The sequence below is a fragment of the Budorcas taxicolor genome, chromosome 25 (assembly GCF_023091745.1).
Source record: "Budorcas taxicolor isolate Tak-1 chromosome 25, Takin1.1, whole genome shotgun sequence".
Lineage (NCBI taxonomy): Eukaryota > Metazoa > Chordata > Mammalia > Artiodactyla > Bovidae > Budorcas > Budorcas taxicolor.
Window position 1 is genome coordinate 44178355 of NC_068934.1, and position 22312 is coordinate 44200666.

The 22312-nt window shown below is 50.4% G+C and overlaps 1 protein-coding gene across 1 annotated transcript; it reads left to right on the forward strand.

The window, feature by feature from the left end:
* The first annotated feature begins 1042 nt into the window (after window positions 1-1042).
* On the forward strand, window positions 1043-22059 carry LOC128069223 (solute carrier family 22 member 20-like). Its single transcript, XM_052662519.1, has 10 exons — window positions 1043-1417; window positions 1498-1601; window positions 3224-3378; window positions 6504-6672; window positions 7825-7948; window positions 8905-9020; window positions 13485-13699; window positions 15729-15837; window positions 16042-16245; window positions 21963-22059. The coding sequence occupies exons 1-10, from the start codon at window positions 1043-1045 to the stop codon at window positions 22057-22059; spliced, it is 1668 nt and encodes a 555-aa protein (XP_052518479.1).
* The last annotated feature ends 253 nt before the right edge of the window (window positions 22060-22312 follow it).

Consider the following 22312-nt stretch of genomic DNA (forward strand, 5'->3'; position numbering starts at 1 on the left):
CCAGGCTCTTCTTACCAGGGATAAAAGGAGGTTGAGTTGGGGGTAGAGGAGGGGCTGGGACCAGTGCTGCAAGGGGAGAACCGCAAACTAGGGCAGCACCTGCAGGGCAGAAACTGATGGAGCCAGGTGGGGGGTGGGGACTCCCCTTGGCCCCGGAAGCCCCAGGCAGAGCCCCGAGTGGCAGACGGGGCCTGGAATCTGCATTTTGCCTTTGGGAGTCCCTGGGCCTGTCTGCTGGGTCTCATCAGTAAGGGGAGTGGCCCGTCATTTCCTGGGCGCCAGGGCTAGTTTGTGAGAGGCGGCAGGTGGAGGGCCCCACCCTCTTGGTTCTCTGTAGTGGGTTTCCTTTGATGAGAGGCTGGGACACTGTGGGTGCCCAAGCGCGGAGGCCCTACTCCTCACCCACCTCCAGCCTGAGGGTGCCTGGGGTGGAGGCAGGGAGAGCAGGCCTTCCTCTTGGTTGCCCTATTTGGGCATTTTTAAAGGACTTTTTTTCTGAGTATCTCCTGTGCAGCCCCCGACTTCCAGGAAAATGGGGGAGAGGCAAGCAGCAGTAATTGCTGGCACCCCCTTACGTGATCTCCAAGCTTTTAAGGCTCTGGCCTCAGGGGAGACCGGTGACAGGCCTGGGTCCCGTGTGCTGAGGCTGGAATTGGGCTCCTGAGGATGCCTCAGCGGCCTCCAGAGAAAAGGGGAGGGTGACGATGGTGCCGCGTTTACTGCTGGGGTCCCCCCATGAGGGCCGTGGGCAGGGGCCTGGGCCTGCAGATCTGGGCAGGGGGCTGTGAGGCAGCCCCCTGGGACCTCACGCTTTTCTAACCCAGGAGGTGAGAGATTAGGAGAAACGAGGAGAAAGGGCTTGGCAGTAGGGGAACTTGCAGATGTGGGGACGCCCCAGGCCTCCTGTGAGGTGTAACCGGACTCTTGTGAGTTCCGGACACGGGGCATCTGCGGTCCTAACCCCGGCCCGTTCCTCCACCTCCCAGGGCCCAGCACCTTTACTTAAGGCCCCACACCTGGGCCTCAGGTCGGGCCCGGAGCCATGGCCTTCACGGACCTGCTGGACACCCTGGGTGGTGTGGGTCGCTTCCAGCTCGTCTCCACGGCCCTGCTGCTGCTTCCCTGCAGCCTGCTGGCCTGCCACAACTTCCTGCAGAACTTCACGGCCGCCGTGCCCCCCCACCACTGCCAGAGCCCCGCCAACCACAGCGCGGCCGCCCTCTACGGCTCGGGGGCCTGGCTGAAAGCCACCGTACCCCTGGACCCGCTCGGGCTCCCCGAGCCGTGCCGGCGCTTCACACGGCCTCAGTGGGCCCTCCTGAGCCCTAACGCCTCTGTCCACGGGGCAGCCACGGAGGGCTGCAAGGACGGCTGGGTCTACGACCGCAGTGTCTTCCCGTCCACCATCGTGACGGAGGTCAGGTGGGGCCAGGGGCTGCGGGGTTGGTGGGGGCTGCACCCCAGGCCGAGGCTGGAGCATCCTTCCCTCCCCTGCAGTGGGACCTGGTGTGTGAGGCCCGCACCCTCCGCGACCTGGCTCAGTCCGTCTACATGGCTGGGGTGCTGGCAGGCGCCGCTGTGTTTGGCAGTATTGCAGACAGGTGAGCCTTTGGGGGCGAGGGTCTCCCCAGTCTCTTCATTAACTTTTCTTTATTAAAGTTTATTTTAAACTAAATTTTAAAATAATATGTATTTTAATGTATTTAAAATATATATTTTAAAGTAGATGTATTATTATATGTTGTATTATATAATTTATTATAATACATATAATACATTCACATGGTTCAAAATTCCAGAAGGTACAAGTGGGTATGCAGGCCAGCGTTCTCTCCTCTGCCCTGCACTCCAGTAATTCCTCTAGGGCAGCCTGGTTTCTGTGTATCTCACAGAGATGTTTTATGGTTTTATACAATCCAAGGCTGGGTGAGCTGCAGTCTGGGGGGTCGCAAAGAGTCGGGCACGACAGGGCCACCGAGCAACAACAGTGTGAGAGAGCACGCACACATGCTCCATCCCCCTTTCTCGTACAAACGCTGGCGCAGCCCACACATGGTTCTCTATCAAGATTTTACTTCATTCGAGGCCTCTGCGCATTGCTTCAGACAGCTATCCCATCCTGCCTACATCCAGGCTGCACCCCACTGTGTGGGTGAGCCACTGCTGACCATAAGGGCCCCTGAGGGTACAGAGACACCCCGAAGCGCAGCGCACACCGCAGCCCTGATGGAGCTGGCATCCTTCCCTCCTCCGTCCTCTTTCCCTTCCCTCCCTACTTCGCCTCCCCTTCTCTCTCCCTCCCCCCTCCTCTCCCCGCCCCACAGCCCCTCCTCACAATCTTCCGGCTCTTGGGTCTCCAGGACTGCAGACCCACACCCTGGACTGTGCTGTGTGGCTCAGCCGCCTCGTGGGTGGCCCTGTCGTAGCCCCTGTCGCCCTGTGTCATCACACATTGGGTCTTTCTCTGTATGAGCCTATATCTTATGCATAGTGTCTTCTTTGCCCCCAGCTCAGACCTACCCTTTAGAGGTCATCAATGGACATCTGTGCAACAGAATCAATGAATGAGTGATGAAATGAATGAGTGTAACGTGCGGTGTGTGAGCAAGAGATGCTGTCCACCTGACCAAGCTGGGGCTCCAGCCCCGGACCCTCACTTACAAATGAAGCAATGCCAAGGCCCTGCTTCCCTGGCCTTGGACTCCTTTATGGTATAACAAGCCCCACCTCACCCTGGCCCCCACAAAATGACCAATCCAAATGAAGACCGGCCCCTGGGGTCCTGCTCCCATCAGCCTGGGCCCCCTCAAGGGCTCACACCCCCATGAGTTCTGCTTCAAGGGCTACCCGCTGCCAGGAAGTCACTCAGGGGACCCTCTCATAACCCTCCGCACCAGCTTCTGGGCCTCTGCAGAATCTCTGCCTTCCCCCAAATCTTGGGAGAGTGGGGGCTTGGTCGGGAGCTAGAATTCTCCTTGAGTGAAAGAACGAAGGTGGGAAGGTGTCTCTTCATTCCCGCTCTCCTTCCACACCATGTTCTCCCTCCCCGGCCTCTGCCGGGGCCTGGGCCCCAGCAAGTGCGCTTCGCTTAGGATGAGTGGCTTTCAAACTGGGGGGTAGTGGGTGGGGGTAAGTAGCTTCCTCTCATCCTCCCTCCACAACAGCCGTGGGGGAAGCTGCTGCCACCTCGGAACCCTAACGCTGTGCCCATGGCCGGGCTCAGGCTGGGCCGCAAGGCCCCCCTGGTCTGGTCATACCTGCAGTTGGCAGTTTCGGGGGCAGCCACGGCGTACTTCAGCTCCTTTGGCACCTACTGCTTCTGCCGATTCCTGATGGGCATGACCTTCTCCGGCATCATCCTAAACTCTCTCTCTCTGGGTGAGTCCAGCCATGGAGGGTACTGGAGGGGAGGGGGCTGGCAGGGGCAGGAGGGCAGTGGCAGCCCCACTGGTGGGCATCTTTCCCATTTCCTTGTGGTGGGATTCTCATCCGGTGACCTCAACTCACAGCCTCCCACCAGGGTTCTCAGGAGACCTGGGTTCTCAGCGGGGCCTGCCAACAGTAAGCCGGGGACCCTGGGTTGCGATTTGCCTGTCTGTGAGCTGAAAGGACTGGGTTCCCTTCTTTTGTGAATTAGTCAGCAATAACCACTTACTAAGGACCTACTGTGTGCCAGGCTCCTGTGGGGCTTAGTGTGGGGGCATGGAAACGAGATGAGACACAGGGGTCCCCGGGGTGGGTGGCAGGCATCCTGAAAGTATGTGGATCCAAAAGAGGCGAGGCTTCCCCTTGGGGCCACTGGCGGCCTGGCCTCCTGGGTGCCAGGTGGGAATGTCCCCACCCCGCAGTGACAGGGTCAGTCGTCACTCCAGGCTGGTTCCAGTGGCTGTGGCAGAGAGCCGTGTGGGCAGAGGAAGCCCACCCTGGACGCAGGCCTGCTCCTGCCTCTAATTACTTGGTTTGTTGGGGTCTTTTATCCCAGGGTAGTGGGGAATCTTGGGGCTGGAGAACTGGGATGCTCCAGGTCACACTCTCGTCACCTCTCCTCCCCACATCCGGACATTGAAGGGTGCTGAGCTCACAGTGGGACCTCAGCAAACCCCAGCCCACCCGCCTCATCCTGCAGAGTGGGTGTCCAGCCATGGCTCGTGGAATCGAAAGGCAGAAACAGTTGTCCAAAATCCATCTCCTGCTAGAATCACCTGTATAATACACATGCCTACACACACACACACACACACACACACACCCCATATACACACATCCTGACATACACACATGCACACTTCTAACCACAACACCCACCCCTGCACAATATATAATGTGTATATTGTATACACAACAATGTGTACACCTCTACACATACACACACCCATATACACATACTCCTACATACAGACACACACACATGCTCCTAACCATTACACACGCACCATACACACTCCTAACCACAAGACGTGCACCATATACACACATCCCTACACACACACACGAACACACACACACACGAACACACACAGACACAACACACACACACACACACACAACTAAGTGTGCGAGATGGCAAACAAGTAGATCCTGCTCTGTAGAGCCCGTGTTCTCCTGCAAGAAGACAGATAAACAACACAAAGAAGCGGACTGCGTAGTGTGTTAGAAGGTGACAAGCGCTACAGAGGAAAACTAAAGCCCAGAAAGGGGATGAGAGCGGCCAGGCGAGGGGGCCAGGCGGCGGCGGCCTGAGGCGGAGAGAGCCTGCAGCTTTATTGGCTCAGGGCAGGCCTCGCTGAGAAGGGGTCACTTGGACCAAAGCTTGAGGGGGGTGAGGGAAGGGGACCTGTGGCCACCGGGCGAGAACGTTCCAGACAAAGGCCCTGAGGGGAGAGTGTGTCTAGTGGACTCAAGAGCAAGGAGGGCCTCGTGGCTGGACAGAGCTGAGGTGGGTGACAAACGGGCTGGGACGACAGCGGCAGATCCTTAGACCTGCTGGCCCTGAAGGACGTTGGCTTTGACTCTGAGCAAGGGGGCAGCCTCTGGAGGGTCCTGAGCTGAGAACAGGCCTGACTTGGTCCCACTTGGCGTCGGCCAGGACCCCTCAGGCTGCATGCGGCTCGAGGACAGGAGCAGGAAGGCCGGTCCGAGGCTCATCCGGTCACCTGGCAAGAGGCGAGGCTGGAGCGAGCCGGGGTTAGCGCCGGGGGAGGCAGGAAGGCGCAGTTAGGCTCTGAGGTTCTGTCTGCGGGGAGAAGCCACAGGGTTTGCCAATGGACTGGACACACGAGCTGGCTGCTGCCTGAAAGCAGCATCCTCTTCCGTTTATTCTGGTTGCTTCGTGAGAGTGTGCCTGCTCTATGTCACCAGGCCCCCACGGATGGACATTTAAATCATTTTGCTATTTGCTATTTGCAAAAAATCATGTAATTAAGAGGGGCTTCCCTGGTGGCTCAGATGATAAAGAATCTGCCTACAATGCAAGAGACCCGGGTTCGTTCAATCCCTGGGTCAGAAAGATCCCCTGGAGAAGGGAATGGCAACCCACTCCAGTATTCTTGCCTGGAGAATTCCATGGACAGAGGAGCCTGGCAGGCTATATATAGTCCACAAGGTCACAAAGAGTCGGACACGACTGAGCAACTAACACAGACAAACACACGTGTAATTAAGAGTCATTATATTCCCTTTTCAACCAAATGTTCACAGCCTTTGCCCGTTTTTCCTTTTGGCGTGTTAGTTGTTTTCCTATTGATCTGTAAGAATTCTTCCCAGATTAGGGAAATTCACCCTTTGACTATTATTTGAAATGGTATTTTTTTTTCCTGTCTTTTTTGCTGAAGTTATGACTCTGCTTACAATGGGTAATTTTTTTTTTAAGCAGAGACTTCTTATTTTTATGAAGCTCTTCGTTGATCTTCCCTTTTGTTGTTTCTGGGTTTTGTGACATTCTTGGAAAAGCCTTTCCTGACTCTAAGATTGAAAAGACATCTAGCATGGTTTCTTCTAATACTGTTACGCTTTTATTGCTATATTTAGCTCCTTTTTAATATGTATTTATTTATTATTGGCTGTGCTGGGTCTTCGTTGCTGCGCAGGGATCTTCTCTAGTTTGGGGGCTACGCTCTAGTCGCAGTGTGCCGGCTTCTCACTGCAGCGGCTTCTCTTATTGCGGAGCAAAGGCTTCAGGCTCAGGCTTCAGTACTTGTGGTGCACAGGCTTAGTTGCCCCATGGCATGTAGAATCTTCCTGGACCAGGAATCGAACCCGTGTCCCCTCCCTTGCAAGGTGGATTCCTAACCCTGGACCACCAGGGAAGCCCTACGTGAAGCTCTTGAGTCCACCTGGCATTTGTCTAAGGGTAAGGACTGAGGTTGGGACGTCTTTGCCGTGCTCAGTGCCTCTCTGGAATGATTTCCAGCTGCCACAGGGTCATTCTAAAGGAGGGGGAGGCTTGAATTAAACACCCACGTGAGCAACGAGCCCCGCTGAGCCTGGCATGGTTTTCTCCGCAGTCGTGGAGTGGATGCCCACCCGGGGCCGGACCGTGGCGGGGATCTTGCTGGGGTACTCGTTCACCTCCGGTCAGCTCATCCTGGCGGGCGTGGCGTACCTGATCCGCCCTTGGCGGTGGCTGCAGTTTGCGGTCTCTGTCCCCTTCCTCGTCTTTTTCCTCTACTCTTGGTACGTCCTGAGCAGAGAGGGCTGGGGCAGAGCACCTGCATAGCCAGGCCCTCACCTGTCCCTGGGGGAGCCTTGGGGTGGGCAGCGACTGGAATCTGGGGGACGTGGTGGGGACATGCAGGAGTGAGGACATGGGCTCACAAGGACCATGCATGGCTGTGGGCAGGTTCAGGCTAGGACCCCTTACATTACTGAGGGGCTCCAGAACACACCGAGAGCTTTGCCTTCATCAGCTCCTTTGCGCCTCACAGCAACCCCAGGGAATTTTATAGGAGGAGCGCTGAGGCAGCCCGGGTGGATCCATGACTTCTTCAAAGCCACATACGGGGAGAGACTAGGATTGACATACACACACTACTATATATAAGTTAGGGCTTCCTGGTGGTTCAGATGGTAAGGAATATGCTTGCAGTGCAGGAGACCCAGGTTCAATCCCTCGGTCGGGAAGGGTCCCTGGAGAAGGAAACGGCTACCCACTCCAGCATTCATATCTAGAGAATTCTATAGACAGAGAAGCCTGGCAGGCTACAGTCCATGGGATTGCGAAGAGTTGAACACGACTGAGCAACACGCTTTCACTCTTTTTTCGTATATAAAGTAGATAACCAATAAGGACCTACTATATAGCATAGAGAACTCTACTCAGTACTCTACAATGACCTATATAGGAAGAGAATCTAGAAAAGAGGGGATTTGGGTATATGTGTGACTGTTTCACCTTGCTGTTATAGCAGAGAGTAGCACAACATTATAAATCAACTATACTCCAGCAAAAATTTTAAGAAAAAAAAAGAAAATTAACTACAACAAACAACCAAAGGAAAACAAACAAAAAAGCCATTTACTGGGGTCAGAACCAGTTTCAAAACCAGATCTGTGGACACCGGAAGGCCCATGTCGTCTCTAAATACACTGTAGAGATTCTCTGAAAGATGTGTTTCGAGAGAGGCCGCGTGTCCCCCAGTTTTCCCGATTCTGCTGACAGCAAGGGTTTTTCCTTTTCTCTGGGGTCTGGAAGGTGAAAGAGGGTGAGCTCCGGTTTGAGGAATGGCACGAGTGCCACCCTGCCCGTTCAGGGCCCCAGTGGCCATCACAGGCCGTCACGGTGGCCGTTTCCGTGCCTCTCCTTCTCCATCCTTCTCTCGGTCCCAGGTGGCTGCCAGAGTCGTCTCGATGGCTCCTCCTCCACGGCAAGACCCAGGCAGCTCTGAGGAACCTGCGGAAGGTGGCTGCGATGAACGGGAGAAAGGAGGAAGGGGAAAGGCTGACCAAGGAGGTAGGCAGGTCTGGTGCGAGTTCGGGGAGCACCAGTTTTCAGTCTTGCTGGCAGCCTCGAGATGTGCTAGGATTTGGTGACTTGCCAGGACTCACCATCCAGGTGAACAGGCTGAGAATAAATAGAGTGGGGAGAGCTCCAGTGAGACGAAGATGTTTAACCACAGAATGGCTGTGTGATCTGGGGTAAATCATTTCACTGCTTTGATGGGGAAATAACCCATTCACATTTAGCCAAAAATTCAATAAAATAAAAATCCTAAGATGAAATTATCAAATAATCAATAATAAAAGTACCATTTACCATGCATACCATTTATGATAAGATAGCTACCATTTATTATAAATAAACACTTTTATCTAGCCAGTTGCTTGATACCATGCTAAGGGTTTTCCATACACAATCTCATTTAATGCCTCACTTTTTTTTTTGTTGGCTGCTCTGCGCAGCTTGCGGGATCTCAGTTCCCCAACCAGAGACTGAACTGGGGCCATGGCAGTGAAAGCGCCGAGTCCTAATCACCGAACCACCAGGGGATTTCCTAATGCCTCACTTTTAAAGATGAGGAATCTGATGTTTGGATTACCAAGTCACCCAACCCTTTGGATCCAGAGGGAACAGACAGGGAAACAATAACTTAGGCAATCTGCTTAAGAAAACACAATAGGAGGTGGCAGAACCCCTGGGAACCTGCCTTCTTAACCGCTGGCTGAGACCGTCTCAGAGTTGATGCCAGGAGTGGGGCCTGAGACTGTCCCTGGTTATTTCAGCCTAATCAGTGGGCAGCCCAGGCACCCTGGGACTCAGGTTGGAGCCTCTGCTTCACCTCAGAGTCCTGGAACCAGCCTGGGGAGGAGACAAGAGTCAACCATCCTTCCAGGGCTCGAGACCTTGGCCCTCCCCTGGGAATAGGATCGCAGATCCCGCCTTCCCCTGATCAGACTTTCCTCGCCCAGGTGGTGAGCTCCTACATCCAGAGTGAGTTTGCAACTGGTCGCCCCTCCAACTCAGTCTTGGACCTCTTCCGAACCCCAGCCATCCGTAAAGTCACGTGCTGTCTCATGGTGGTCTGGTAGGTATTGGGCTCCTGGCCAGGACTTTGACCCAAGCCCAGGACACACCAGTGTCGCCACTGACAAACTCTCAAACAGTTAACGCAATGCACAGAAGGGTCTTGTGAAGTCAGTCCTGTTCCCCATGCTTTTTCCCATGTCTTCTGAGTGTCCAGGGTCCTCTGGGCCCCTGCTGGTTGCTAAGACCTAAGGTCGTGCATAAGATACCCCTGCTGACTTAGGGTACCCACATCTGGAGATGGGTCTCACCCAGCTGGGGCACCGACTGAAATCAGCCAGGCAACTTGAATGAAATACCCCTGGTTGCATCCTAATATGCCTCCAGGGGATTCTGGGAAGTTCCCCACTCTGGAAAAACACTTGTGTCCCTGTGCCCTGCAAATGTGGGGTTGTCCCCTGCACTGAGCATTCAGAGGGCTTCTGCCCCAGAAGTGTTGCCTGTGAGGCCGTTCTGGGCCTGGGCAGCCAGAGGGCTCCTCAGGACCCAGGTTCTGGGAAGACTTTCAGCTGGGGAGCTCATGTCTTCACAGGCCGCTCTTTATATTCCCCACTTTCTAATCCCCAGTTGAGCAAACGTGTTATTGAACAAAGGATATGAATGGAAACCAGTTAATTTTTGACTGGGTGTCCCTCAGCCCTCTCAACAATCACTTTAGTTTTCATATGCTGTATTAGTTTCATGTTGCTATGTAACAAATGACCATAACAGCTGAAAACAATACCATTTTTTTATCAATTGAGTTTCTTTAATGAAATATTAATGATACAGAAGTACATTTTAAGTCTTAAGAAATACCCAGGTTCAATAAACTAACAATGTCTTTTAAGCAACAGTTTCCCCCTTTTTAAAATTTATTTATTTTTTTAATTAAAGGATAATTGCTTTACAGAATTTTGTTGTTTTCTGTCAAACATCAACATGAATCAGCCATAGGTGTACATATGTCCTGTCTCTCTTGAACCGCCCTTAAAACAATACCATTTTTTAAAAGTTTATTTGTTGAGGGATAGTTGGTTTACAGTGATTTATAGTGGTGTGTTAGTTTCTACTGTACAGCAAAGTGACTGTTATATTACATATATATATACATTCTTTTTCATGTTCTTTTCCACTATGGTTTATCACAAGATATTGAATATAGTTCCCTGTGCCATTCCATAGGACCTTGCTGTTTATCCATCCTGTATGTAACAGTTTGGATCTGCTAATCCCAAACTCCCAGTCCAACCTCCCCCTCTTCTCTTACCCCATGGCAACCACAAGTCTGTTCCCTACATCTGTGAGTCTGTTTCTATTTCATAGATTAGCTCCTTTGTGTCATATTGTAGATTCCACACAATACCCATTTATGTGCTTCTAGTTGCGTAGGTCAGAAGTCCAGGCATAACATGGTTGAGTTCTCGCTTCAGGATTTCCTTACAAGGCTGAAATGAAGATGGTGGGCAGGCTGCACGGGAAGAATTCACTTTCAGATTCATTCAAGTTGTTGGCTGCGTTCTTTGTTGTTGTGGGACTGACATGTTCTTTGTTGTTGTGGGACTGACATGTTCATTTCTCCACTAGTTGTTAGCCAAGGGCCACTCTCTCAGGTCATTGAGGGCATTTATATTCTTGCCATATGGCCACCTCCATCTCAAGGGAGGATTTTCATCACAGCAAATCCTTCTCACATTTCGAGTCTCTGACTTCCCCACCTTTGACCTCTATATCCAGAATTAAAGGATTTCTGGAGAAGGCAATGGCACCCCACTCCAGTACTCTTGCCTGGAGAATCCCCTGGACTGAGGAGCCTGGTGGGCTGCAGTCCATGGAGTCACTGAGAGTCAGAGACGACTGAGCGACTTCACTTTCACTTTTCACTTTCATGCATTGGAGAAGGAAATGGCAACCCACTCCGGTGTTCTTGCCTGGAGAATCCCAGGGACAGGGGGGCCTGGTGGGCTGCCGTGTATGGGGTCGCACAGAGTCAGACACAACTGGAGCGACTTAGCAGCAGCAGCAGCATGACTAGGTCAGGCTCACCCAGAAAAATCCATCATTTTTCTCTCTTATTTTTTAAACTGAAGTACATAGCTGATTTACAATGTTGTGTTAGTTTCTTATCTATTTTTTTCCAGATTCTTTTCCCTTATAGTTTATTACAAAATACTGAGTATAGTTCCCTGCGCTGTATGGTAGTCTTTGTTGGTTATCTATTTTGTCTATAGTAAGTATATAGTTAGTTAGTTCAGTCGCTCAGTCGTGTCCAACTCTTTGCGACCCCATGAATCGCAGCACGCCAGGCCTCCCTGTCCATCACCAACTCCCGGAGTTCTCTCAGACTCGATATGTTAATCTCAAATTCCTCCGCTTTTCCCTATAAAAACTGTGAGTTTCTTTTCTATGTCTGTGGGTCTTTCTGTTCCATATATAAACTCATTTGTATCATTAGATTCCACATACAAGTGATATCAAATGATATTTATCTTCCTATGTCTGACTTCACTTGATGTGATAAACTCTAGGTCCTTCCATGTTCCTGCAAATGGCATTATTGAATTCTTTTTTGTGGCTGAGTAATATTCCGCTGTATAAATATACCACATCTTCTTTATTTTATTTTTAAAAATTTATTTATTCTTTCTTTTTTTTTTTTTGGCTGCACTGAGTCTTCATTGCTGCAGCGGCTTTCTCCAGTTTCGGAGAGCTGGGGCTCCCCTCTAGTTGTGGCGCACGGCTTCTCTCTGCTGTGGCTTCTCTTGTGGAGAGCAGGCTCTAGGGCACGCGGGTTTAGTATATGACGCTCAGGCTCAGTTGCTCCACAGCATGTGGAATCTTCCTGGGCCGGGGATCGAACCCACGTCCCCTGCATTGGCAGGTGGATTCTTAACCCCTGCACCACCAGGGAAGTCCTACCACTTCTTTATCCATTCATCTGTCCATGGACATTTAGGTTGCTTCCATGTCTTGGCTATTGTCAGTAGTGCCCACAAGAATGACTGTCACCTTTTCCTGAAGTCTGTTCTCCTTTTCTCCATCTTCACTGACTCACACGGCTGGGGATAACCGGGAGGGATGGCAGGAATTTCTCAGTAAGAGGTTTGGGGGCTGATGCTGGGCCCTGGTAGGAGAGAGCCCACTGCCACTTTCTGTTTTTCCACTTCCTGTCTCCCTACACTCCTGGGTCTGTGCCAGCATGTCCTACAGAGAAACAAGACCTATGCAGGTGGGTCATGAGGGCCCATCTCAAGCCCCTTCCTCAGGGATATTTTCTTTTGTTACACATCCAGAAAGTGTCATAAAATACACATAACAGAAACTTCAGCATCTTAAGCATTTTTTTTGGCCATGTCACGTGCAAATTGGATCTTAGTTTCCAAGGATCAAGTCTGTGCCCCCTGCAGTGGAAGTGCGGAATCTATACCACTGGAGCACCAGGGAAGTCACAGCTTCCTAACCATTTGTAACTGTGCGGTTCAGCCGTGTTGCGTACCTACCACATTGTTGTACCACTATCAGCAGAACTCTTTTCATCTTTCGACACTGAAACTCTGTACTTATTAAACAATATCTCCTCCATTCCTGCTCCCCCTCAATCTCTGGCAACCAGCATTCTACCCTCCATGTCTGTGAACTTGACCACTCTAGGGGCCTCCCGTAAGTGGAATCATATGATACTAATCTTTTTGTGAGTGGCTTATCTCACTTAGTATAACGTCCTCAAGGTCCATTTGTGCTGTAGCATGGTCAGAATTTCTGCCTTTTTCGGGCTGAGTCATTGCATGTGTAGACCACTTGCTGTTGATGGACACTTGGCTTGCTTCCACCTTTTGGCTATTGTGAATGACACTGCTATAAACATGGATGTACAAGTAACTCTTTGAGACACTGTCTCAGGGACCTTGTAAGCTTCTGTGGAGACCCCAAGTGTTGGAACTCCAGGCCAGTGCAGTCAGTTTGGCTGTGAACCCTGAGATCTTAGCTCCCCAGCCAGGGATTGAGTCCTAATCACTGGACCACCGGGGATGTCCCTCCCTCCAATTCCTTTTTTTTTTTTTAAGAATAATGAAAATATTTTAACAAAACATAGGATTTACAGAAGTTTCGAGACAAGCCATATTAAACGGTCACAAGCTTTTTCTTGAACCCCCCTCTAATTCTTGATGTCCTGTCCAGATCAGGTCAGCCGCTGAAGCCTGGAGATGGAGGGGCTGGAATGATGCTGGCTGGACTCAGGGTGGCTGGGAAGGGATGTGGATGGAGGGGCATGGGCTCCAAGGCCAAAATCAGAGGCTTAGGAGATCAGGAGGAAGTGTCCCGCCAAGCCGGGGCATTTTCGCTCCCCACTTATGTAGTCAGGTTCTGGGAATATTTTGGTGGGAGAGCAGCAGAGGAGTCCTATGCTGTTCACCCTTGGGTGCCCTTCTCAGATCCAGGACAGTGAGCTCTGGGCTGAAGCAGGGCCGTCTGCCTCCTCTGCCAGGTTCTCCAACTCCCTGGCTTACTACGGCCTGGCCATGGACCTGCAGAAGTTTGGGCTCAGCGTGTATCTGGTACAGGTCCTGTTTGGCGTCATAGACATCCCGGCCATGCTGGTGGCCACCACCACCATGATTTACGTGGGCCGCCGGGCCACAGTGGCCTCCTTCCTCATCCTGGCCGGCCTCATGGTGATCTCGAACATGTTTGTGCCGGAAGGTGAGCTGCCTGCTTCTGCCTTTGGGGTTGAGGGTTTCAGGGGCAAACAGACACTGTGCGGGAACAAGGCTGAGGGATATTCTGGATCTGGAAAGAAAGTGACTACAGACTAGTGGAGTTTTTAATAAGCACTAGGACCTACTGATAGTATCGCAGTGGAGAATCTACAAAGGACGTGAGTCTTCGCCCTCAGAGCCTTTACTGTCTTGCCAGAGAGATTAGAACAATGGATAAGAACACCAGGGCTTCCCTGGTGACTCAGATAGTAAAGAATCTGCCTGCAATGTACAAGACCTGGGTTTGATCCCTGGGTTGGGAAGATCCACTCCAGAGTGGAATAGCTATCCACTCCAGTATTCTTGCCTGGAGAATTCCATGGAGAGAGGAGCTTGGTGGCTATAGTCCATGGTGTCACAAAGAGTTGGACACAACTGAGCAACTAATACTGTCACTTTTCACTTCACTAAGATGAGCTGGAGAGGCAGAGGGCGGGGTGGCATGTCCCTCTGGAGCCTGGCTAGGCACTTGAGGGTCTGAACTTCCATCAGGTGGATCTGAAACAGTAGTTTGCAAAGGTGGCTGCAATCATCACCAATCTTGAGACCTTTGAAAACTCCCAAAGCCCATGGGCTCCAGGCCAAGGCAACCAGTCTCAAAGAGAGGGACCCAAACCTCAGTATTTAGTCCAGTGATCACAGCAAGAAGCCAGGCTTGCATATCAGAGACCCGAGCAAAGCCACGGGCCCAGCTGTGGCCCCCAGTTCTGCCACTACGGCCTTGGGCAGGTTGTTTGCTTTCTCTGTCCTTCAGTTCCTTCCCTGAAGAATAGATGTGTGTGTGCGTTAGTTGCCCAGTCGTGCCTGACTCTTTGCGACCACCATGAACTATAGCCACCAGGCTCCTCTGTCCATGGGATTCTCTAGGCAAGAATACTGCAGTGGGTTGCCATCCCTAGTCCAGGGCACCTTCCATTCCAGGGACTGAACCCAGGTCTCCTGCATTGCAGGCAGATTCTTTATTGTTTGAGCCACGAGGGAATGGTAGGATAGATAGATTATTACTATTGAAATTTTGACTTATTTTCTTCCAATCTTTTTTTCCTATTCATAGATTTTGTACTTGACACAATTGAGATAAATATCTATATAATACTATAAATAGGATAATATGTGTATATATTGTACATAGTTATCTATATAAAACATATATCTCTTTTCACTATTTGTTGTAAAACAAATTTGCTTTTCCACATTAATGCAAATGTTTCATAACCCTAATTTTTTAGACTATTTAGTATTTAACCTGATTGGTGTTTTTCAACTCTAGCTGCACATCAGACTCCCCTGGGGGGGTCTTCTAAAAATACCCAAACTTGAACCAGCCCCAAGAGGCTTTGATGTACTGGAGATGGAGCAGGGCCCAGGTGTGGGTGTTCTATAAAATCTCTCCTGACTCCTGCGTGCAGCGGGAGCTGCCCCCAAATCCAGAGGACGTGTCATAATTTCTTTGACCATCACCCTGATGTTGGGCTTGTCATTGGAATTTTGCTGTTTATAACCAACTGCATGATGAATAATCATGGTAACAGCAAACTTTCAATGACGCTGAGCACTTTTCCTCATTTTACAGATGAGGACAGGGAGGCTCAGAGAGGTTGAGTCGCAGTGGCCAGGTCACCCAGCTGAGTCAGAGCAGGGGTTGGAACCCAGGCCTAACTCTGCAGCTTGGCCTGCCTCCCCAGAAGGACTGATGAGAGATGGAATAAGGCAGGAAGGAGGCAGAGGGCAGAGAAGGGCAGTGTGCAGACTTCCGGGTCCTGGGAGGTAGAAAGCCCCCGTCCTCCCCTCCATGTTCTGCAACCTGAGCCTCTACCCCCGGGGCTCTGCCTCCTTTCTCCCTCTGCAGGCTCTGAGCCTCATCCACCCTCCTCCCCAGGAGTCCCTCCCCCTCCAGCCCCACCCTGCTGTGCCTCCTTGCTCCCCTTTGGGGCTCTGGGCTCCCCCTGCAACTCTGTCCCCCTGTCCCCCAGATATGCAGAGCCTGCGCACAGCCCAGGCAGCACTGGGCAAAGGCTGCCTGGCCAGCTCCTTCATCTGTGTGTACCTGTTCACGGGAGAGCTGTACCCTACGGAGATCAGGTGGGGCCCTGGGGGCAGGTGAGGCAGTAGGCAAGGGTGCTGGCCCCAAACTGGGAGGACCTCACTCCAGGCTGGCACCTGCTGGGCTTGCTGATGCAGGACCCGCTCTCCATTCTGCTCTGCCCCCAACACCCAGGACCCGGCTCACCGGGCCCTCTGGGCGTCCAGGCCACAGCGGCTAACCCGGCCCCACTGCTCTGACAGGCAGATGGGAATGGGCTTTACTTCGGTCATCGCCCGGCTCGGGGGCCTCGTGGCCCCACTGCTCACCATGCTCGGGGAGTTCAGCGCCGTCCTGCCGCCCGTGGGCTTCGGGGCCCCCTCGATCCTGGCCGGGCTGGCCGTCTGCTTCCTGGCTGAGACACGCAACGTGCCCCTGGTGGAGACCATCGAGGCGATGGAGAGGAGGTGAGGGGCCTCTGGGCACAGTCGGGGTGGGCAGCGAAGACAAGTGCGGATCCTCCACGTGCTGCTAACACGTGGCCTGGTGGCAACAACAGAGCCCAAGAGAGCAGCGTCCTGCCTGCCTCCATCTTTCCACAGCGAACGGTGAAACAGAAATAAGAATAACCTATAGACCAGGAAAAATAGGACGACTTGAAGCAAAATGTGGCAGAGCAGTGGCAGATGTTTAGCCGGAGGAAGAGGTGCCCCAGTTTGAAGCAGAGACCAGCCCACAAGGTTGTCCACCGGCTTTCCACTTTGGCTCTAAGCTTCCTGGCAGCGGAAAGGGAGACCCCTCATTGATGACTCTTTTCATACAGGACGAGGAACACCAGTTCCTCCCAGAAAGGGAGGTTTTTCTCAGCAGCTAGCACTAGAAGACATGTCTCTAACGTGTCTTCTCAGGGAGATCACTGTGTGAGCTGACCGGGATGTCCTTGACAACGTTTCTAAAATAAGAGCCAGAGGGGACTTGTGTGGCTTCTTGAGGCATTTCTCACCAACAAGGGCTCCGTGATGAGCCTCAGTTTTAGGGTGCCAGGGGACCTTTCTGGGTCTAGCTTGACTCCACCACCGAACCATCTGTGCCCAGAGGCCTGTGTGCGTGGACTGTGTTTGCATCCCTTAAAAATAACCCCCCATGGAATTTTCAGGAGGTCCAGTGTTAGAACTCTGCGCTTCCACCACAGGGGGCACAGGTTCAATCCCTGGTTGGGGGACTAAGATCCTGTAAGCCTTGCGGGATCCATAACCCAAACCATAAACATCCCATTTCTACCCTGAGCTGTGGACAAAGTCTGGATTCATACAGATCGAGGATATAGACCTTGACACGTCCTGTCAATTCTACCTCCAAAGTATATTTTGAATCTGTCCATCTCTCTCCCCTTTCCTGGCCACCATCATCTTTTGTCTGAACAATCACAAAAACTTCAGATCCTTCCCTGCCCCTCTCCTTTTTCCTCTCTACACAGGTGCTGGTGTGAAGGACTTATCCTATGAGTAGAACCACAGCATTCCTCTCCTCAGAACCTTTTCTTGGCTTTTTATTGCACTGAGGATAAAAACTGAAACCTTACAAAACTATCAGGATCTGGTCCCTGCCCACCCTCCTGTGGTCGACCCCTGCCCACCAACAGGGCTCCCTGTCTGGAATGCTCTTCCTTTTGCTCTTAGCCCCTACTCGTCCCACAGAACAGATGTAGGTCCAGGTATCCCAGGGGCTGGTAAGTATTTGTCAATAACCCAGTCCGGAACCTGTTCGCAGGTGCTCTGAAATGTTGCCTGAGGGCCCCGGGTACTTGGAAGAGAAACTGGGGAAGTGTCCTTCCCTAATATGACAGAGAGAACCACTGTAATGGTCTGGCCTGGGCATTTTTAAAATCAGATTTTGCTTGCCCTGGCTATAGAAAAATCTGAGTAATGCCAAATGAAATTCTGGTTTTAGGTAATATACTTTCCTTTGATCTTGCCAGGAACAATTAATTATGAAACTACAGTATGTTGTTACTGGCTATGAACCAACCGAATTTGGGGCACCATTTGCCCCAGATAATTTTGATTTTTATAGCAATTGACAACAAGCGATTCTTTCTCACAACGATCTACTGTTTGGGTCTGATCTAGCAGGAGTCCTCTCCTCCCAGGGGTGAGGCAGAGCTTGTGACGGCCACAGTATGAGAAGTTCTCTTAAGCATGACAAAGTAGTCCCATATTTTGTATTGCTTTTGTTGTTTATTTTTATAGTTGTATATATATATGTATACACACATGCTTGTGTGATTTGGAACAATCTCAAACAGAAATACTAGTGTGGACAAAGAACTTTTTTTTCCTGAACCATACAGAGAACGTTGTTGAAATCTCTTTCAAATATGTTCATGTGTAATTTTTCCAAGGGTGTTCTTCTGCATGAGCACAATACAGCCACCACACACCGCAGAAAGTTAATGTTGCTATGTGACTACCATTTCACCCTCAGACCTCATTCACGTCCTCCCCAACCACGTCCTACAGAGCAGGAAGGTCGGGTTCAGAATCACAAGTGGCATTCCGTTGTCGCGTCCCTTTCAGGCTGGAGTAGGTCCTTTGTCTTTGACTTCCACTACTCCAGCAATTACACAGGATTTTATAATTGGAAGCACTAAGATGACTCCACAAAGCACACTTATTTAAGGTTGTTGTAATTCAAAGGATACAATATGGCAGGAGGAAGAAAATATAGGCCAACATCGGGAAAGGCCAGGGCACCCAGCGCATCTGCCAGGGTCCTCAGAGCCCCCAGGATGCCATTCATTCCCGCATCACAAGCCATCGGGATGTGGGTCTCAGTCTCAGGGAGGCCAAGCGCAAGCTTGCTGAAGGGTCTTTTCCATTCCATTGGTCATAGCCCAAACCAGCCTGTGTAATCTGGTAAACCAGATGCAGACCACAAATCTATAATTTTCAATCAACAGTGTATACAGGCTGGTAAGAGGCTGCCTCCAGGAGGAGATTTAGACTTGACCAGCATATTATAAATTATAGAAGTAGTGCCTGGGCTTCTTCAGTGACCAGTCCAGGGTTCTTCTTGACTGTTCTTGTCCAACCAAACATGAGATGGCAACATCTGGACTTGTTCTGGTTTGTTGGGGAAGGAGAGGCAAGAGACAGCCTTTCTGATGAGACAGCCGAGTGGAGTTTCAGACATTTAGACAATAAGAATTCAGAACTTCTCAGCCCCTCTTATTTTTCTGTTTTGAATCTCATCAGATACTTATGAATGCCGGTCACAGGCCTAGGATGTTAAAGATTAAGGTGAAAAGAAAATGCCTGTTTCTAAAGTTCAAGTTGCTCATCCTCAAGATCCTTCATTTATCACGAGACCAGATACTGTTTCTGAGAGTATCTGAATGCCTGATGTGGTCCAGGGCTCAGCCCCAGTTGGGTCTATGCCCTAGTTTGTTGGAGCAACATAGCAAAAGAGCAGTTGACTAATCCTGTTTAAAAAAAAAAAAAAAGGCCCTTTTATGTAAGAATAGAACATTCACAAAGAAGGAAATGCCAGTAGGAAGTAAACAGAGAAAAAATATCCACCTCAGTTATAATCAGAGAAATGCAAATAAAACCATATGATGTCCTGTTTTAAATATTCACTAAGGAAACATTTTCAGTGCAGGAGATGTACAGGTAGCAAGGAGGAAACTCCTGCAAGATTTCTGGAAGTTTCTTTGGCATTACTGACCATGAGTTGGAAAATTTTCCACAAGCTTCTAGGCAGCAATGACATTTCAAAGACTCTGCCCTAAAAAAATTAGCTGAAATGTGGACAAAGTATATTTACAAGGATATTCATCATCATGCTTAATGTATCAGAAAAAAATGTCAACTCTCCAAATATCTAGCAATTTAGATAACCTATGATACACTGTGCACTAGTTAAATGTTATGTTGAGGAGTTTTTAAAGGCATGGGGAATGTTTACAATATGCTGTTAAACAGTGTGTTATAATTAGGATATTTTCCTAATTATGTCAAGAAATAGAGACTCAAAAGAGAAAAAAAGTATATTAAAATGGTTACAGTGGTTGTCTCAAAGCATAAGCGATATTTTATTTTTTTCCTGGCTGCTTTATATTTAGAATTTTTTTCTCCAAATTATCTGCATTGAGCAGGTTGTCCTTGGTAATCAAAGAGATGAGTCACACAGTGAAAAACATTGTAAGAATTCAATTATGCCAGTTCCCATTTCCCAGGCCTAGAAGTGAGGGAAGGGTCTGGGTGAAGCTGAAGCTCCCCTAAGCTTGTGAGGTGTCGTGAAAACCCGGAAGAGAGGTAGCCTGGCCTGAGAAAGTGCCGAAGGTCCAACCAGTGACCATCCATGGAGCTCTTCCCACCGGTGGGGGCATGGAGAGGTGAAGGGTGGAGAGAAAAGTTCAGCCTTTCAGCAGAGGTCTGGTTTCCACCAAGGCCAAGGGCCAGGTCTTGGTCAGCTAGGACCTCCTGCTGCCCTCCCACCCATAGTGAGCACCAGCTACATGGCTGACCCAAGCATGTTTTTAATGCTTATCTTGAGAGCGAGGAGTCCTAATCACCGTGTGTATATATATATATATATACATGCTATATTTCAGATACTTATATATATTTTTTATACTGTATTTCAGATACTTAAAAAAAGTATCAAAAGACCATTGATAATTCCCTGGGGGTCCAGTGGTTAGGATGCCACACTTTCACTGCTGTGGTCTGGGTTCAATCCCTGGTCAGGGAACTAAGATTCTGCAAGCTGTGAGGCACGGCCAAAAAAAAAAAAAAAAGACTATGGATTACATGAGGAGGCTGCCTCTGGTCATCTTTGCTCATTTGATGAGTTTAAAAAATAACACTGAGCAAGCCTACCCGTTGCAGCAGTTGAATGTGGAGAATGTCTGCCTCTGGGTTTTTGGGAATCATCTTTGAAAGGGAAGAGGAATCTATTAGACAGAACTGGAGAGAACCACCTCTCACTCCCCACCACAGGCACTTAGCAAACAAAACCAACAAGCTTCTGTCCCTCAGTGACCCTAAGGGACAGAAGTCAGGAAAATGAGGCTTAATGGGCAGAAAAGAGAGATGCAGAACAGTAAAACGAGAAGAAAAATGTTTCTCTGTGATTATGTTAGGACATGATCACACACACACAAAGGCTTAAACCATTGAACTAAAAGATCAGAAATAGAATAGGTAAGGATTAAAAATTAAAAAAAAAAACACTGATGAAATGTTTTGAACGTGGAAAAATTTCTCAAAATGGAACCAGCTGAAACTGGACAGGGGTGGCTCAGAGGTTAAAAGCGTCTGCCTGCAGTGTGGGAGACCTGGGTCTGATTCCTGGGTCGGGAAGATCCCCTGGAGAAGGAAATGGCAACCCACTCCAGTATTCTTGCCTGGAGAATCCCAAAGATGGAAAAGCCTGGTGGGCTACAGTCCGGGGGGTTCGCAAATAGTTGGATACGACTGAGCGACTTCACTTCACTTCTTGTGAGTGATTTAGACAAGAAGATAAGAAAAACTTAAGTAGAAAAACAGGTAGTTCTTAGTCTGTGCAAGAGGAGGACGAAATAAACAGAAGGTCAGAACACAATGATTTCAAAGACTCGAATAGGAAACAGCGGAACCAGATACGGTCAGGGACAGGCAGCCCTGGGGGCAGCCTCGGGCTACCAGGAGGCTATTGCCCTCATCCTCACCTGACTCCTCCCTCCCTGCTTCCTGAGCGACTGACCTCTACCTGGGCCAGGGCCCAGACCCGGAGTCGCACTGGTGCCCCTGGTCCCTGGGCAAGCCCGGCCCAACAGCAGAAACTGGGCTGAGCCTGGTGCCCTGTTCACCAGCTGTGTGAGCTGGGGTGTGTGTCTGGCCTCAGGTCCTCATCCGAAGACTCTTTGACTTGGCATCCTTTGCAAGTCTGGCTGATAGCAGCCAGGCCAGCCCCTGGTGGCTGTGGACCTCAGGAGAGAGCGAGGGAGTGGACGGGACGGTGGGAGGCACCCACTGAGGTTCCTCACAGGGATAAGAGGACGGGTCGCCTTCTTTGGGGACTTTGGGACAGCGGAGATACACCCCCTGTATATGGAGCAAATACACCCTTGACCACGACACTCACCACCCCTGCCCCTCATCACCTCCTTTTTATGTCATTTGTCTTTTCATTTCAACAGAGTCAAAGAACGCCTGTCCAGGAAGGATGCAGAAGAGAAGGGTGAAGAAGTTTCTCTTCAGCAGCTGGGAGTCTCGCCCCTCAAGGAAACCATCTAAGCTGCCAACAGCCTAGCACTTGCTGGCAGTGCCCCAGCCAGTGTCTAGTATCCTCCAGTTTCTCCTGGCACTGATGGGGGCAAGACTGGCTGAGGACCAGGGCGACTCTGCAGAGCCGTGAGAGAGAGCCGCCCTGAGAGCAAGGCTGGGGCTGCTGGAGAACACCAGCCAGCAGCAGCCCGGCGGCTTTGTGAAGGTATAGAAAAGAGAAACTGTGCCCAGGGTCAAAGAAGGCACCATCTTCCTTTCCAAT